At 41.2% G+C, this 19,608-nt stretch overlaps 1 protein-coding gene across 6 annotated transcripts in view; it reads left to right on the forward strand.

Annotated features, from left to right (window-relative positions):
- The window catches only part of TENM3 (teneurin transmembrane protein 3), a 1,407,247-nt gene that overhangs the window by 429,467 nt on the left and 958,172 nt on the right, over positions 1 to 19,608 (forward strand). For all 6 annotated transcript variants that reach the window (XM_040418697.1, XM_040418698.1, XM_040418703.1 and 3 more), the window contains exon 3: positions 6,216 to 6,513. In XM_040418697.1, the coding sequence (XP_040274631.1) occupies positions 6,282 to 6,513 (232 nt within the window). In that variant the 5' untranslated portion in view covers positions 6,216 to 6,281. The remainder of the gene's footprint in view (positions 1 to 6,215; positions 6,514 to 19,608) is intronic.

Consider the following 19,608-nt stretch of genomic DNA (forward strand, 5'->3'; position numbering starts at 1 on the left):
CCAAAAGCGAATGCTCTTTGCTGCCATTTGGATTATGTAAAGAGCTAACAAGGGATGTAATCTCAATGCCTGCTTGACATGTATAATTTCTAATAACATTAGCCATCAGTAGAAGACATTCAACTTCTTTCCCTTTGATCTAAAACAATATAATGAGAAGCACTAAGGTGTAGAATCGATTAGTTGGAATCGAAATTCAACCAATTTTTTTGAAAAAATTCTGATTCGGTAGCATAAGAATTTCTACAGATTTTCTAATAGAGAAAGTTTTAACAAGCATTTAAAGCACCTTCGATTCGGTAGGATTGATTCGTACCCAAATTAAATTTATTCTACAAATTGAACTTAAACAAATTTTATGAAATGTATTTATAGTAGATTCCCTATTCAACACACTGTTACAACTGTAGGTAGGGACAGACAAGGATAGTGAGCCCCAAGGCTAGAACCCAGCTAATTTTCCCTACTTTTTGCAGGACAAGCTCTAGAAAGCTAGACAACAACTGGTCAACGGTCCCTATGCTATTTAAGTACAGAGATAGACACACAACAAAGACAGACAAACAAAATACCAGAGTACATACATAAATGGATCAGAACCAGACAATCTATGTAGTACCAAACGAGAGACAGAGAATGATCAGAGAAAAAGCAGAGATCAGAACCAGACAGATAATGCAGTACCAAACAAGAGAGAGAGTGGTCAGAAGACCAGCCGGGGTCAAAGTAACGAGCAGTCCAATAAGCGTAGGAACAAGGAACCAGGAAAACAGCTAGTGAGTTAGAGATTATCACTGGCACTGGTGTATGGCCAGGAAGGGGTTTAAATAGAGCACAGAGTCCAAGGATAAGAATATGATAGGTCATCATGACTCAGTGCTCCATTAGTCAGAAACACTAGCACATAGAAATAAAGTATATATATATATATATATATATATATATATATAATGCACCTCAGGACAGGACAGAGACAGGAAGAGCACTTCAAGTAAAACAAGGTTTACACTTCATAGTATGTATATAGTATGTGTGTAATATACAGTCGTGGCCAAAAGTTTTGAGAATTACATAAATATTGGAAATTAGAAAAGTTGCTGCTTAAGTTTTTATAATAGAAATTTGCATATGCTCCAGAATGTTATGAAGAGTGATCAGATGAATTGCATAGTCCTTCTTTGCCATGAAAATTTACTTAATCCCCAAAAAAACTTTCCACTGCATTTCATTGCTGTCATTAAAGGACCTGCTGACATCATTTCAGTAATTGTCTTGTTAACTCAGGTGAGAATGTTGAAGAGCACAAGGCTGGAGATCATTATGTCAGGCTGATTGGGTTAAAATGGCAGACTTGACATGTTAAAAGGAGGGTGATGCTTGAAATCATTGTTCTTCCATTGTTAACCATGGTGACCTGCAAAGAAACGCGTGCAGCCATCATTGCGTTGCATAAAAATGGCTTCACAGGCAAGGATATTGTGGCTACTAAGATTGCACCTCAATCAACAATTTATAGGATCATCAAGAACTTCAAGGAAAGAGGTTCTATTCTTGTTAAGAAGGCTTCAGGGCATCCAAGAAAGTCCAGCAATCGCCAGGATCATCTCCTAAAGAGGATTCAGCTGCGGGATCGGAGTGCTACCAGTGCAGAGCTTGCTCAGGAATGGCAGCAGGGAGGTGTGAGCGCATCTGCACGCACAGTGAGGCGAAGACTTTTGGAATATGGCCTGGTGTCAAGAAGGGCAGCAAAGAAGCCACTTCTCTCCAAAAAAAACATCAGGGACAGATTGATCTTCTGCAGAAAGTATGGTGAATGGACTGCTGAGGACTGGGGCAAAGTCATATTCTCCGATGAAGCCTCTTTCCGATTGTTTGGGGCATCTGGAAAAAGGCTTGTCCGGAGAAGAAAAGGTGATCGCTACCATCAGTCCTGTGTCATGCCAACAGTAAAGCATCCTGAGACCATTCATGTGTGGGGTTGCTTCTCACAATTTTGCCCAAAAACACAACCATGAATAAAGAATGGTACCAAAACACCCTCCAACAGCAACTTCTTCCAACAATCCAACAACAGTTTGGTGAAGAACAATGCATTTTCCAGCACGATGGAGCACCGTGCCATAAGGCAAAAGTGATAATTAAGTGGCTCGGGGACCAAAACATTGACATTTTGGGTCCATGGCCTGGAAACTCCCCAGATCTTAATCCCATTAAGAACTTGTGGTCAATCCTCAAGAGGCGGGTGGGCAAACAAAAACCCACTAATTCTGACAAACTCCAAGAAGTGATTATGAAAGAATGGGTTGCTATCAGTCAGGAATTGGCCCAGAAGTTGATTGAGAGCATGCCCAGTCGAATTGCAGAGGTCCTGAAAAAGAAGGGCCAACACTGCAAATACTGACTCTTTGCATAAATGTCATGTAATTGTCGATAAAAGCCTTTGAAACGTATGAAGTGCGTGTAATTATATTTCACTACATCACAGAAAAAACTGAAACAAAGATCTAAAAGCAGTTTAGCAGAAAACTTTGTGAAAACTAATATTTGTGTCATTCTCAAAACTTTTGCCCACGACTGTATATTACAGAATGTCTTGTTAATTTTTTAAGCCTGCCAGGATAGATATGTGATTGTCATTAAATAGACATTTTTAATGTGTGTAATGTTACAAGACGGTCTTCAAGTTACAGTTCACTCTGTGCAATAATGATTGTAAGTGTGCAGAAAAAAACTCATTGCTTTGAGGCATGTTCATTTGAAATGCATCCGGCTGACCTGGTAGCATCATTTATATTATATGATATTCATAAACTCACCTGAGCAAGCAGCATATTACATATTTCTAGCTGAATTTTTCATGGAAAATTGTTCTAATTTGCATTTTATCACTTTAGATATTTCTATTACTTTCTGTTTAGGCCAACTTGTGCCACCTTTCCAAAGTGAGCACTCCTTGATGGAAAAGATAAATAGGAAAAACTTATGAAGGAACCTTTTGCATAAAAAAAAAGATTTGTAACATTGTGCTATCGAGTTGGAAGGGCATATGTCTTGAGTCAGACATACTCTTGAAATATTTATTGTCTGAGACCAATTTTTCCTAAATTCGCTCTTACCCAATTTCAATAGACATTCAAATCCAACATCCCCGATCCTTCTTTCACTCAGTACTTGCTGTTTGGGGAGAGTCAGGAGGCCCCTATACAAATTCATATTCACATTAGATCATCAGTGGGTTCATTCAACTTTTTTCTAATGTGTGGCCAGTTTAAAGAGTATCTTTAATTTCAAGAAAATTTGATGCATTATATTGGCATGTGTGAAGTTTTGATCCATGGGGGTCCAGGTGCTGAGATCCTCAATTGCTAAAATGAAGGGGCAGAAGCACTCAGCTGAGCACTGTGACCTTTCCATTGTGATTGGTTTTGCTCGACTTTCCTCAGAGAGCAGAGCAAGTGGTATATGGACTGATGGAAAATCTATGAGTCTGTACAATGAAGGGGCACAGTTTTCAGTGGTGCACTTTTGCTCCTATTTATGAAAAAACAGTTCTTCTTTAAGGCTGTTTTAAGTTTTAAAAGTCAAGCAAATCTTTCTTAATTGTAGGAATACTCTTTGTTAACTTTGAAGATCTAACTTAAATTTCCTTTGCATAATGTTAGTATGCCTTAGTCAAATTACCACCAGCTTTATGAACAGAGACCTGTAGCAATTGGCCTCTCTTATTCACCACTTAAAAAGTGTATTTTGTTTTGGCGTAACTATACAGCACATTCCATTCCGACTTGTGCGTGGTATTTTTCTCAATATATAGAACATGTGGATAAGTTTCATCTAAATTACTGTTTGAATACTAATAGGGGTGATCATCCACAGTGTGATTATATACACACATACAATATAGTCTCACTTTCTTCTCATCTCTTATAGTGAGCAATATTTTCTGGATAACTTTACTTTTCTTAAACTAATTCTCTAGGGTGCAATTATCAAAGTATTTATAAAATAAATTTTCACAAAAATGTCAGTTTTCACACAGGTCACTGAGCCTCACAATAAGCTGTTATGTCCTGTTTTGTAAAAATCTCTGTTCAATAGGTAGGCAGAGTCAGCAGTTATCTTATTATCATTAAAGGGAAAATTACTATGAAAGGTAACACTTCCTTTAAGAAGCTGGAGGCAGATTACACAGTATTGCACCATAACTACAGGGTGGGCCATTTATATGTATACACCTTAATAAAATGGGAATGGTTGGTGATATTAACTTCCTGTTTCTGGCACATTAGTATATGTGAGGGAGGAAACTTTTCAAGATGGGTGGTGACCATGGCGGCCATTTTGAAGTCGGCCATTTTGAATCCAACTTTTGTTTTTTCAATAGGAAGAGGGTCATGTGACACATCAAACTTATTGGGAATTTCACAAGAAAAACAATGGTGTGCTTGGTGTGCACCACCACATTATGGGTGTCAGGTCTGGGCATTCCTAGATGAACAGTTTCCTGGAAAGTGGATTGGTCATCGTGGGCCAGTTGAATGGCCCCCAAGGTCTCCCGATCTGACCCCCTTAGACTTTTATCTTTGGGGTCATCTGAAGGCAATTGTCTATGCTGTGAAGATACGAGATGTGCAGCACCTGAAACTACGGATACTGGAAGCCTGTGCTAGCATTTCTCCTGCGGTGTTGCTATCAGTGTGTGAAGAGTGGGAGAAGAGGGTTGCATTGACAATCCAACACAATGGGCAGCACATTGAACACATTTTAAAAGTGGTCAGAAACTTGTAAATAACTCATGAAAGTTACGTTAAAATTTTCTTGGGAAATTCCCAATAAGTTTGATGTGTCACATGACCCTCTTCCTATTGAAAAAACAAAAATTGGATTCAAAATTGCCGACTTCAAAATGGCCACCATGGTCACCACCCACCTTGAAAAGTTTCCCCCCTCACATATACTAATGTGCCACAAACAGGAAGTTAATATCACCAACCATTCCCATTTTATTAAGGTGTATCCATATAAATGGCCCACCCTGTAGAAGGTCACTGTGCGGGAAGATAGAGGAGGAACGAGGAGTTGAGCTTACAAAACCAGCTATGTGTGAAGATTTTAGTGGCAATGAAGATATGGAAGAATAATATGCAAAGCAAAAAGAATCGTCTTGTTAGTGCTATCTACTCAAAGTCATACCCTGTTAGTCAATATGTGGTCTTTTAGCAATCTCTTGAAAATGACAAGAGAATCAAGGCAAGCCATTATCCCATCATCCACTTGGCTATTTCCTTTGTTGTGTTCAAAGCCTTGTCAGTTCTATACTTCTTTGCATATATTTTATCATGGAGGATGGTCACTCAGTCTCCATACACAGTTTGTCTTCGTAATGGGGGCTGGTAACTACTTTAAAATAAATGATGTGTATAGCTCAGCTCCTCCCTCCTCTCCCTGCACAGTGACTACTACAAATGACACATAGCATGCTCTGAACACTCCCACAGAATTCACACATATACTGCATTTTCAGCATTGTCAGGAATGCTACCAGGAAACACAACTTACATAAGAACAGGCCAAAATCTAAGTTTACGGCATATGTTGTGGAGCAATATGGTTTTCAAGATCATATTCCAAGAACCAGGGCAGCATGCTTTCTTATAAGCATACATAAAGTCCTGTTTACAGAGCCACATCTTGTAATTCTCTAGAAGGATACAAGAAGCACTGTTTGTAGCCATGGTCCTGGGGGGATTGGTTCTTGAAGACCACTGCTGTAAGGAATATATTACATTCTCTGACTACAGCCTGAGCTTATGTTATTACAGTAATGAGAACCAATAAATTATCTCCGTAGCAAAAAATCTAAAGCCTAAATCTTTCCATATAAAAAATATATGTAATGAACATCAGCCTAAAACATGGTTTTCTATCTATCATGTGAGGCACACATTGGGTTTAACTCTTTATATACCTGACTCGCTTTTCTATAATGGTTGCCATCCACAATGCTTGCTTCTTTCCTTTTGTGTTGTCCCACAAAGTCAGAAACTTCTTTTCATGTCCCATTTGTAAGCTCTGTCTATCACGTCAGGCTGAATATTGCGGACGGTCATTTCCTATGAGACCCCAAAACATTTTAACAGTTTGGCTATGGCAGCCATGATCATTTGATTTGTTACTTTATTGAGTAACCATTTGCCTTTGTGTCTCCTGTGCAGACAAATCAATTGTGTGAAGCAATTTTCAAGTAAGTTGGACTGTTGTGGGCACAGAATGAACTTAATATGGATGTAAAGGAACGTAGGCCTTATTGTTCCTTGACAAAGAGCCGGCGAGAAAAGGAAAGACGTTACACAAATTCTTCGGTGGACAATGATGACTGTAGAGTGCCTACACAAAAATCATACAGCTCAAGTGAAACTCTGAAAGCTTTTGATCATGATTCTTCACGGCTGCTCTATGGAAACCGTGTGAAAGACCTGGTTCACAGAGAAGCAGATGAATATGCCAGACAAGGTACGTTCCTATATGTGTCATGTATATTTATACACTTTTAATTTAGCAACTCAGGATCAACCTTGAGCATTCCACAAAAAAATATAAAATATAGTTGACTTTTTAAAATCTGTATGACTACAAAAAGAATACAGTATCTAAAATTTTCTGATGGCACCAGGTAGTATGTTCTGCAAGAAATAGAATCTGCATACCTTACTATCTGACAAACTATAGCAAAAATAATACTGCTGTACCAGAAATCAGAGTAAGCAATATAACTAGTGTTGAGCGAATCAAAGCCAAATTAATTGACTTTTATCCGAACTTCAGAAAAAATGTGATTTGTCGCAAAGCTGAATTTCCTTGTCCTTAGTTGTAACAATCTATTTTTCCTGAAATGGCTGTAAAAAAAAAAATCCTCCTATTTGCGCATCAAGAGGTCGTCATGGCCATCTTGATTGAAGAAACCGCGCAAAATCTCACGTGGGGTGACATATGACATATCAAGATTGTTGCAACCTCCTCTATTTATTTATTTACCCTGATTAACCCCTGAAAGGACTGTGAGCGACGACGAACACGGCATCTGAGGGGTTCAATGAAGGAGGACGGCGCGATCGCCATTCCCCGTCATTGAGCCCGATACATACAAAGGAATGCACTCCATGGCAAAGGTATTTGTCACAAATCAAGTGGGGTATGTCCTATTTTTGAATGTGTGTCCATTTTCAGGGGTTGTTTCCTTTCTGCTAAAGCTGTCTCCCTTAAAATGTCACAATGGATCCAGCTGGTGGCAGTTGGAGGATTGAATTGTTATCCTTGAGGCCCATGCACACTGCCACTGCATTCCTTCTGGTGGGCATGACCAGCATTCTGCTCAACCACACCATTAGTCATGTGTCCCATTTAAGACCTGCTGGCTTTTTCCTTCTCCCACTCGGCTGGTCCAGCCGCCAAAATGACACTGCCAGCATTACTCTCCTTCATTCAGGCTAACGCCTGTCTCTGCCATGCCTGTAGGGCATGCACATTTGGTCTCCTCAGCTCTAAAAAAGGCCAGCACATTCACCCTGATCTTCCCCAGCCAATAAATGGTCCCCTAGGGATACCTAAGGCACTTTCCTTTAAGAGTAGGGGCCTGAGCAATAGGCTCTGGAATGCTAGCTTCCTGTAAAGGTGTGCCATAGCTTGTTTTGCCTGTTCTGTGTACCGATTTATGCCTGACCTCTGGATTTCACCCTTTCTTTGCCTGACCTTACCTCTGCCTGATCTCTGTACTGACCCTTAGCTACCCACCCTGACCTCAGACTGTTTATTGGATCTCACAAACTTTGCCTGCCCTCACCATAGCCTGTTACTGAATATAGTTTTGCCTGATCCCTCAGTGCTCTTTCCTAGTTTCTCTTGGCAACCCTCTGTGAGTCAGCAGTGACTGTATACTATTCCAATAGGTAGTAGCCTGGTGGTTCTCCTGCAGCATAGTCCAGATCTCTGTACAGGGATTAAAAGTTGAAGACAGACCTGAGGGGGCCACTTAGATAACTCCCTAAACCAAATCTGTTCAAGTTACACAGCTGAGTCACTTCTGCTCCGTAACACTGAGAATGAGCAATTATGCTTCTCCAGCTCCAGGCTCAAACTGGCTCACAAGGAAGTAGGTGAATCTCCCAATGAGTCCTGTGCAGGGTGAGTTCCTAGTCCTCTACCCTGTACTCAAATGGTACATGGCACAGCACACTGACTGCTTTACATATTTCATCTCTGCCAGCCTATGCATCCATGTAAAAATGTGGCATCTTATTTAACAAAATATTCCAGGGTATTAGGGTTTCTGAGATAACTTCTAAGCACCGAGGTAGGCTAGACAGTATCCTCTTATGCCAGGGATCACTACAGCTGTAGAGGCCCCATCATGAAACATTTTGCAGTGTTTTGTTTCTGCCTGCTGCTGTGTGAGTATGTGTTCCTGGCTCATATAAGTAAGAGAACCCAAGTCTACAGCCAGTCAGCAGGATACGGAAAGGGGTTCCAGGAACAGAACTGAGGCACAGGATAGGCAGCAGGCTAAAACTAAAAAATTTGTTCGGTATAGTTTTAGGGATTTGCTAACGGTGATCTGGTAATATTAGCAGTGGGCCCCTAGAGTGAATTTTACAAGTGCACCCTAGCTAGGCACCTCAATCTGACCCTGTCCAGCTCAGTAGGTTGACTTACACATTACTTTACAGATTAAATACAAGGGGGCGCCCACATAGAGACCTAAACCCTAAACTGCATTTATTGCCTCCCTATACTGTATGTCCCTGGGTGATACAGTATAGGGAGGCAAGCAAATTAGATATTAACTTCCTTCATGGAGTTTCCATTCTTATCCCAATTATTATGCACAAGATGAGGGACCAGGATAATTTAACCCCTTAGTGACCACTAATACAGCTTTTTATGGCAGTTACTAAGGGGCCTAATCTAAATGCTGCTGTGGTCTCCCGTACAGCGGAGCGCAGCGCTTCTGCTCTACCAACCTGGCCCTGCAATAGTGTGTGCAGCCTGTATGCGGTTACAGAGGAAGCTGAAGAAAAAAAAAAAAAAAGCTATCAAAAAATGGAAAAAAAAAAATCACTTATTTATTAAGGCTCAAAACAGGCTGATCACTAAGTGGATCTGAGACACAGGGAATGACTACTGAACACTGGTAAGTGCTTTCCCATCATTGGATTATGTCATTTGCAATACACGGGATGAGCCAATGTACTGGATCTAATATTCACTTTGATACATGTCAGTTTTACACTTGGATTTTTAAAGGGGTTTTCTGAGACTTAAATACAAATGATTAGTGATGAGCGAAGCGAAGCACTCAAAGTGGAATTCAATCCAAAGTTTAGGAAAACTTTGATTCTTAACTAAACCAAATTTCCTTAGACTTCGTGCTACCGAATCAGTTTATCCTTAAATGGCAGCTGCACGTATTAGAAAATGAAAGTAAGAAGCCCAGGAACACGAGATCACCCATAATGCCGTGCAGCCAGCCAATCTGCAGATAGCCATCCCCTGTGATGTCACAGCCTTTTAAACCCTCATTGCATGCGGTCTCCTCCATTTTCCTGTGAGCTGAACATAGGGAGAGACGTGGCAAGTGCTCATGCACTAGGGACAGTGTTGCTGAAAATGATTAATAGAAGAATATTGGAGAGGGAGACTGCAGGGAGACTGCAGGGAGAGTGCATGGAGAGTAAAGGGAGACTTATTCTGCATCAGTTCTACATTTACTTATTCCTACAGCAGCCATAAATGTCATTCAATACCAATAAGATGGACGCCTTTATTATTCCACTGCCAGCATGCCAGCCAATATCTTCCAGTTTGCACCCCTTAGAGGGGCCAGGATTCTCATCTTTTGCTGGATTTACTTCTTCCAAATCATCCTTCAAGGTCTCTATGTCCTAGAAAAGTCATCAAGATACAGAGAGAGGAGGAGCTGGATGTTCCTGATGACATATTCTTGTCGATATTAGATGATGTGGAAAAGGAGGAAAAGCAGATGACAGAATAAGCGCTCTCATCTGTAGTTCAGAAGATCATTGGGGTTGGAGAAGTGAGTACAGCCCCTGGTGCATTAAAGGTGTCGAGTGGTCATTAAGAATGTAGACCGACTATACAGTGCGGTCTGCATTATTACATGAAAGGCTCATTGGCAGCCTAGTTCTTCGCTCATTGGCTGTCTGGTTCTTCACCGCAACATGGCCACAACCTGCCCTCAGCATGGCTGCTCCATGTGGCCATACTTTAAGACAGAGTGGCCTGGGTATACCTGATTTATATCAATTTGTGACAAATTAATTTGTCACAAATCAAATTTAATTTGTAACAAATCGTAACAAAGCTATGCTTCCCTGGGTGATACAGTATAGGGAGGCAATAAAAGCAGATTAGATATTAACTTCCTTCATGGAGTTTCCATTCTTAAGGTCGCCTGGTTCTTCACCGCAACAGGGAAAAGCAGATCTATGGGGGTCTGGTGTGTCAGACCCTTACACATCCTATATTAATGACCTATCTTGAGGACAGGTAATCAATATCAGGAGTCTGGAAAAACCCTTTAACAAATAGGCAGGGCTAAAATAAGAATGTAATAAATAATAAGTAATAAATGTATATAGCAACATTCAGGGGTGTTGCTAGGGACTCAAAAGATCCGGGGCCCAAGCCCCAATGCATATGGACCAATTCTCTAAGTCGACCAACTGCAGACCCGTACCCCCTCCCCTGCAAACACTAGCACTGAAGACATTTTACTGTACTTGCTATACAGCTATACAGCAGCACATACCTCTCACATACAGGGCCTCCAAGGTGACATCTTCTCTGATGTAGATCTTCTCTGTCATCATCTTCTCCATTCGGTCCGGACAACTTCTCTCAGCCGCCTCGTTACTGCAGAGTGTGACACACATATATCTTAGCTTCCTCACTTTTCTGTACCCCCAAATACTATCCTGTATAAAAATTAGTGCCATACAGGTAATCTTCCCCATAGTAATAGTGCTCCTCATAGTCCCACCAATAGTAATTCTCTTCTAGAATGCCCCCATTAGTAACACTGCCCCTACAGTGCCCCCAAAAGTGATAGTGATCCACAAGAGTGCCCCCATTAGTAGAAGAGCCCTCTAGTATTAATAATGCCCTCACAGACTCCCCAGTAGAAATAAGGCCCCTATTGTTTCCCCAGTGGTAATAAGGCTATCTACAGACCCCTCAGTAGTAATAAAGCCCCCCATAGTCCTTTCAGTAGAAATAAGGCAGATCTATAAGTCCCTCCTATAGAGCCCCCAGTAGTAATAATGCCTAATGTCCCCTGGATTTAAAATGCCCCCCAGTGCCCGCAGAATTTATAATGCCTACTACTGCATTTATAATGCCGACTACTGCTCAGCCTGAAGTGCCCCAGTATTTATATCGCCCCCTAATGTTATAATGCCCCTACAGTGCCCCCAGTATTTATATCGCCCCCTACTGTTAGAATTCTCACCCTGAAGTGCCCCCAGTATTTATAATGCCCCCTGCAGTGCCCAGTGTATGTATATTCCTCCGATTAGTGTCCTCAGAAATTATAATTCCTCAGCCCCTCCACCATACAGTCCCATGTAAATAACATTATTTCCCTCCCTCCGCCATAAAGTCCGATGTAAATACCATCACACTATCTCTCCAGCCCCCTCCAATATACAGTACCATGTAAATAACATCCCTCTCTATCTACCGCCCCCTCCAAAATACATTCCCATGTAAATAACATCACATCATCTCTCCTGCCCCCTCCAATATACAGTCCCACTTAAATAACATCACCCCCTTCCCAGCCGCCTTCAACATATAGTCCCATGTAAAGAACATCACCCCCTCCCCAGCCGCCTTCCCAGCCCAACATCACCCCCTCCCCAGCCGCCTACAGTCTGATGTAAATAACATCACCCCCTCAACTTTCAGTCCCATGTAAATAACATCACTCCACCCCACTGTCCCATGTTAATAACTTTCCTCCCTTCAGCTCTAACATGCAGTCCCAGTTAAATCACTACAACTCCAAGAATTGCTCTGCCTCTCCCTTCACTTACTCTCCTCATGTACAGACCTCACCACAGCTTCTTTCCAGGACTTCCCTTCACTGCTGAGCCGTACTCTCCTGCACTGGTCAGATGATGGTGACATCATCACGGGTATTTTTCAGCTACTGCATTTAGAACTGATCACATGGACTGTAATGTCATCACAGGTCCTTCAGCTCTTGCAGGGCATTAGATTCAATTGTATTGCTGTTCTGAGGACGTCAATACAGTTGTATCTAGGAGGCAGGACATTCGGGGCCTGGGACAAAACATCAGGGGCCCAGGCCCTGAATGTTTAAACCTAGCGACGCCCCTGGCAACATAAAAATCTATTCTAAATAAAGGCAAAATTGCCTTCCTATGTTTTATAGATATAAGTAAGAAGAATATATTGGTAGAATCGGTAATGTCTGAGCAGCTCTGATACCAGAACACAATCAGCGATAAAGATGTTTTGTCAGATTTTGCAGCATCTCGATATAGGCCTTTCTTTCTTCCAAATCAATAATGATCTGAGATCACAGTTGTCTGCAATGTGATCGTCTATCATGTCACTCTGATGGCATTTCTATTTTAAAAATATTCTCACCAGTTTGAGCTGGTCATGAGAACTTAACTTGGAAACATAAAAAAAACCCTCATCTGTATACATATCTTCTGTATGTGAGCAAAACCTTTCGCTGAAGAAATGATCATTCAGCCCATAGTTAGGTTAAAAAAAAAAAGGTATAGACGTGTAACCTGGAAAATAACAGCTGAAGCAGTCAAGTTTAGAAATTACAGGAATGTGAAATAAAAATGTGGCTGAATCAGAGGTTTGGAAGGGTAATGAAAATCATAAAAAGTGAAGCTGATTGATTAAAGACTGAAGATTGGTCTGAATGGAAAATATTTAAGGGTGAAGGCCAAGATGTAAAAAGTGAATTTGGACAGATGAGAATAGACTACAAATGTACTGTAGTATAACTTTATATTTTGCGTTATAGCCTTTCAGCTATGAAGCCTTGACCAACTTATACCATCATTATTCATGACTATATATCAGTAGCATCATGTATACTCTACTTCACGGAATTCCTCTGCATTCGGCATTTCCTGTAGATCTGTCTGTAGTAAAGTCTGATCGAATTTATGGGTTCCCAACACTACTAACTTTGGAGTATAGATAAGATGATATTCCAGTAGGTTTGTAGAGCTATATTGGTCTGAGTGTTTTAAAATGATGACCTATCCTAAGGATAGGTCATTAGTCCACAGGATAGGTCATCAGTATCTGATCTTTGGAGTTCCAACTCCTAGCACCCCCACTAATCAGCTGTTTTCTCTTGTAGAACCACAGCCTCTTCCTAGGCCAGTGATGTCACATTCATCATTCACGTGGCCTTGGAGCAGCTCTGTCCCATTCAAGTGACTGCCACTGATCACATACTGATGACCTATACTGAGGATAGGTCATCAGTATAAAAGAGAGTCTGTCACCCTACTTGACATATTTTAAACTGATTTTATAGCTGTATGGAACACAAATACATGACACTGATGTTACCTTGGCTTAGTTTGTGAGAGTCTCCAAAGCACCAAAAAATAAGTTTTAAAGATATGCAACTGAGCCATTGCAAGTACTCAGGGGTGGTACATTTGCTGCAAGTGTCCAGGCCCCCCCAGGATTAATCTTGCCTATGGTAACTCCTCCCCTATGTATCCTCTGGACAGCCCTGTAGCCTTGTGGCATCATTCTTTCCTGCAGCTGAAATCTGGTGCCTGCGCAGTACACTGTCCACTGTCGACATAGACATATGCATATACAGTGCGCACGTGCACTTTAAGGAAACTCTAGGCCCGGAGGTGATGTGCGCAGGCACCAGATTTTGACTGCAGGAAAAAATGACACCACAAGTATACAAGGCTGGCCGGAGGATACATAGGGGAGGAGTTAGACACAAATAAGCCGGTGGTGCCTGGGCACTTGCATATCTTTAAAACATCTTTTTGGTGCTTTGGAGACTCTCACTAACTAAACAAAGGTAACATCTGTGTGATGTATTTGTATCCCAGAGAGCTATATAATCAGCTTAAACTGTGTCAAGTAGGTGACAGACTTCCTTTAAACATTCAGACAACCCCTTTAATGTCAAACATGGCAAAATGACAATAAACTAGACTTTCAAAAAATGCCACTTACCATAGATGGTGAGAACTCAAAATCATTGGCAAACATCCTAGTCCAGTGATAGCTAACCTCTGGCACTCCAGCTGTGGTGAAACGGCGACTCCCAGCATGCTCCATTCATTCCTATGGAGTTCTGAGAACAGCCAAGTAAGAGGGCATCTTGGGAGTTGTAGTTTTACCACAGCTGGAGTGCCGGAGGTTAGCCATCACAGTCCTAGTCTGATGACTTCTAAATATTGGTATTTTGCTACTATGGAAGTGTCACATGAGTGGGAGAGCAGCATATTGAAGTTAGGCCTCATACACACACTTTTTTTTATAATTTTGCACAAGTATTACATTGTACAGAGCTGTATATACCAAATACAAAGATTTATATGGGGTTCCACTATATCTCTGTATGACTCCAATGCCATATGTTGATGTCATACTTCTAATGATGTTGTATTGAGGAGATATGCCTTCAACTCATTGCTTCAGGGGAAGAATACCTTTGTATGATGGTTCTATACAAAAGCAACATATGGCACTACATAGAGTTAATACAGCTCCATAATAAGTGACTGAGATCTTTACAGCAAACCAGCAGCAATAAACACCAGGAAATACATGATGTATCTGTTTCAGTAAGTCCTAACTCAATGCTTACTCCCACCACATGATGGATTGTCTTATAGCTATCTTAATAAACACGCAATTACTGCACCACTACACATGGCAACCACTGGAACGAAGAAATGGGAGCACAAGTAATGTTTATTTATGTACATGTGCCACACATTCCTTCGATTTATTTCATTTCCAATGTGATAATATTATGAGAAATAAGAATATTTAGGCAGAAATCATAAGTTATTTCCAGCATAAGGACCTGGTTTTGCAAGTGGTAGTAATAATTTATCACTGTAGCAACGCTAAATGTTCTCATAAATACACGGTTTCAAATGGACTGAATTACACCTTTCAGCTACTTCGCAATTTTATATTTTTTACTTCATTTGTGCTTTGTGAAGGTGAAAATATTTTTTTCTTAATTTAATTATAATATAGGTTCTTAAATTGGTTTGTTATCACAGTATCATACAGTTTGTCCTTCTACTACATATTCAAAATGAAACAAAATATTTTAAAATTTATCAAGGTATAAAATAAAAAAAAGTTATGAGGTTATTTTCAGATATAAGAATATATATATATATATATATATATATATACTCCGTTAGTTGTGAAGATAAAGTGGATATCATTTATTCACCCATTTTTTATTATATATATATATATATATATATATACAGTACAGACCAAAAGTTTGGACACACCTTCTCATTCAAAGAGTTTTCTTTATTTTCATGATTATGAAGGCATCAAAACTATGAATTAACACATGTGGAATTATATACATAACAAACAAGTGTGAAACAACTGAAAATATGTCATATTCTAGGTTCTTCAAAGTAGCCACCTTTTGCTTTGATTACTGCTTTGCACACTCTTGGCATTCTCTTGATGAGCTTCAAGAGGTAGTCCCCTGAAATGGTCTTCCAACAGTCTTGAAGGAGTTCCCAGAGATGCTTAGCACTTGTTGGCCCTTTTGCCTTCACTCTGCGGTCCAGCTCACCCCAAACCATCTTGATTGGGTTCAGGTCCGATGACTGTGGAGGCCAGGTCATCTGGCGCAGCACCCCATCACTCTCCTTCATGGTCAAATAGCCCTTACTTTCAAATTTTTCCCAATTTTTCGGCTGACTTAAAGTAATGATGGCCACTCGTTTTTCTTTACTTAGCTGCTTTTTTCTTGCCATAACACAAATTCTAACAGTCTATTCAGTAGGACTATCAGCTGTGTATCCACCTGACTTCTCCTCAACGCAACTGATGGTCCCAACCCCATTTATAAGGCAAGAAATCCCACTTATTAAATCTGACAGGGCACACCTGTGAAGTGAAAACCATTTCAGGGGACTACCTCTTGAAGCTCATCAAGAGAATGTCAAGAGTGTGCAAAGCAGTAATCAAAGCAAAAGGTGGCTACTTTGAAGAACCTAGAATATGACATATTTTCAGTTGTTTCACACTTGTTTGTTATGTATATAATTCCACATGTGTTAATTCATAGTTTTGATGCCTTCAGTGTGAATCTACAATTTTCATAGTCATGAAAATAAAGAAAACTCTTTGAATGAGAAGGTGTGTCCAAACTTTTGGTCTGTACTGTATATATATATATATATATATATATATATACAAGCCGGATTCCAAAAAAGTAGGGACACTAAACAAATTGTGAATAAAAACTGAATGCAATGATGTGGAGATGGCAAATGTCAATATTTTATTTGTAATAGAACGTAGATGACAGATCAAACGTTTAATCCGAGTAAATGTATCATTTTAAAGGAAAAATACGCTGATTCCAATTTTCACGGTGTCAACAAATCCCAAAAAAGTTGGGACTAGTAGCAATAAGAGGCTGGAAAAAGTAAATTTGAGCATAACGAAGAGCTGGAAGACCAATTAACACTAATTAAGTCAATTGGCAACATGATTGGGTATAAAAAGAGCTTCTCAGAGTGGCAGTATGTCTCAGAAGCCAAGATTGGTAGAGGATCACCAATTCCCACAATGTTGAGCAGAAAGATAGTGGAGCAATATCAGAAAGGTGTTACCCAGCAAAAAATTGCAAAGACTTTGCATCTATCATCATCAACTGTGCATAACATCATCCGAAGATTCAGAGAATCTGGAACAATCTCTGTGCGTAAGGGTCAAGGCCGTAAAACCATACTGGATGCCCGTGATCTCCGGGCCCTTAAACGACCCTGCACCACAAACAGGAATGCTACTGTAAAGGAAATCACAGAATGGGCTCAGGAATACTTCCAGAAACCATTGTCAGTGAACACAATCCACCGTGCCATCCACCGTTGCCAGCTGAAACTCTGCAGTGCAAAGAAGAAGCCATTTCTAAGCAAGATCCACAAGCTCAGGCGTTTTCACTGGGCCAGGGATCATTTAAAATGGAGTGTGGCAAAATGGAAGACTGTTCTGTGGTCAGACGAGTCACGATTCGAAGTTCTTTTTGGAAATCTGGGACGCCATGTCATCTGGACCAAAGAGGACAAGGACAACCCAAGTTGTTATCAACGCTCAGTTCAGAAGCCTGCATCTCTGATGGTATGGGGTTGCATGAGTGCGTGTGGCATGGGCAGCTTGCATGTCTGGAAAGGCACCATCAATGCAGAAAAATATATTCAGGTTCTAGAACAACATATGCTCCCATCCAGACGTCATCTCTTTCAGGGAAGACCCTGCATTTTTCAACAAGATAATGCCAGACCACATTCTGCATCAATCACAACATCATGGCTGCGTAGGAGAAGGATCCGGGTACTGAAATGGCCAGTCTGCAGTCCAGATCTTTCACCTATAGAGAACATTTGGCGCATCATAAAGAGGAAGGTGCAACAAAGAAGGCCCAAGACGATTGAACAGTTAGAGGCCTGTATTAGACAAGAATGGGAGAGCATTCCTATTTCTAAACTTGAGAAACTGGTCTCCTCGGTCCCCAGACGTCTGTTGAGTGTTGTAAGAAGAAGGGGAGATGCCACACAGTGGTGAAAATGGCCTTGTCCCAACTTTTTTGGGATTTGTTGACACCATGAAATTCTGATTGAACATATTTTTCCCTTAAAATGGTACATTTTCTCAGTTTAAACTTTTGTTCCATGATTTATGTTCTATTCTGAATAAAATATTAGAAGTTGGCACCTCCACATCATTGCATTCAGTTTTTATTCACGATTTGTCCAACTTTTTTGGAATCCGGTTTGTATATATATATATATATATATATTTGTGTTAGGTGCTTACGGTAGTACAGAGAAGAGCCCTGGGAAGCAGGGAAAGAAATGCAGTCGGTTGTGGTGTGCCGAAACCGAGGACGAGGTAGGCCTAAGAAAGAAGAGGGCCCACCCAAGGAAAAGACATAAAAGAAATGAGTTGTAAATGAGTGGAGTGGTGGGAGGGACAAAGCTCAGACCTCAGACGGTGCAGGAGCCAGGTAAGGGGGGTGCCCTAAATAGGCTGGAGGCGGACCTCAGCCCCTCCCACAAATCCAGGCAAATGCCTTAATACTTGTGTTAGGTGCTTACGGTAGTACAGAGAAGAGCCCTGGGAAGCAGGGAAAGAAATGCAGTCGGTTGTGGTGTGCCGAAACCGAGGACGAGGTAGGCCTAAGAAAGAAGAGGGCAAAAAATGGAAATAAACCAGTTTATTTGTAACCAATAAAACATGTAAACAGCTCAACCCGACATGCTTTGGAAAGCCACCCTTAACTCTTGCGCTGGATTGGGAATGTATCGTGCGTAAGCGGACGACTTCCAGCGTCCCAATTTCTTGATAACATGGGCAGGGATGTTGGCACTGGAGGCCGTGGATGCAGCTCCGATGCAAAAGGAGTGCCCCGAGTAGTTGGCCGCGTCAAGGCCCAGTTGGGTGAGAAATGATCTGACATGGATCATGAAGGTGGTCGTGGTGAGCACCGATCCATGAAGTTGAAGTAGCGGTTGAGAGGGTAGGAACCTGTGAAGCTGACTGTATGTGTCCAGCACCCTCACCGGACACCATTTGTTGTGCGTGGGGTAATATGAGATGTTGACAGGTGAACGCTGACTACTCTTGGAGTGAGGTAAGGTCAGGACGTAGTGATCCAGGTGTTTAGATAAGTGGGAGACAAGAAGACAAGATGAGGTTTGGGATGCGGAGGTGGTAGTGAATTCCCCGGGCCTCAGGAACCCGTAGAAGGCCAAGTAAATAGCAGCTTTGATGACCGCGTTGGTATTTGTATCAAAAGGCGTGGCGTCCAGCAGGTCGGATAATGCCTTGAAAACATGACTGTTGATGGGCAGCCTTTGGGCTGGACGTGCGGGTTCCGTCTTCTGAATGCCTCTGAGTATTGTTTTGATTTGGTGGGAGGCCATGAAGCTGGTGTAGTTAGGGTGCAAGATTAGCATATGATGTTGAATGCCAGTAAGATACAGTTTGATGGTGTTGTATGACATTTTTAGTTTGAGGTGGCAAAAGGAAGCAAATCCCAAAACAGACGTCATGACGAAAGGGTGCGTGATGTTGTGTTCTACCAGGAATCTGTTGAATAGCGTGAATGCTCTGTTGTATGCTCTATGTGTATTGACTGATAGTGAAAAATGGGACAAAGACTGGCTATGCCGCATGATGGCCTCTAGTCCAGAATGAGTTGCTGAAATGACGGGGTGCTGGAGGCAGTGGGTGATGCTGATGGGAGATCCTGATGAAAAGCCTGAAATTTGAAGCGAGATA

Source organism: Bufo bufo, chromosome 2 (assembly GCF_905171765.1).
Source record: "Bufo bufo chromosome 2, aBufBuf1.1, whole genome shotgun sequence".
Classification (NCBI taxonomy): domain Eukaryota; kingdom Metazoa; phylum Chordata; class Amphibia; order Anura; family Bufonidae; genus Bufo; species Bufo bufo.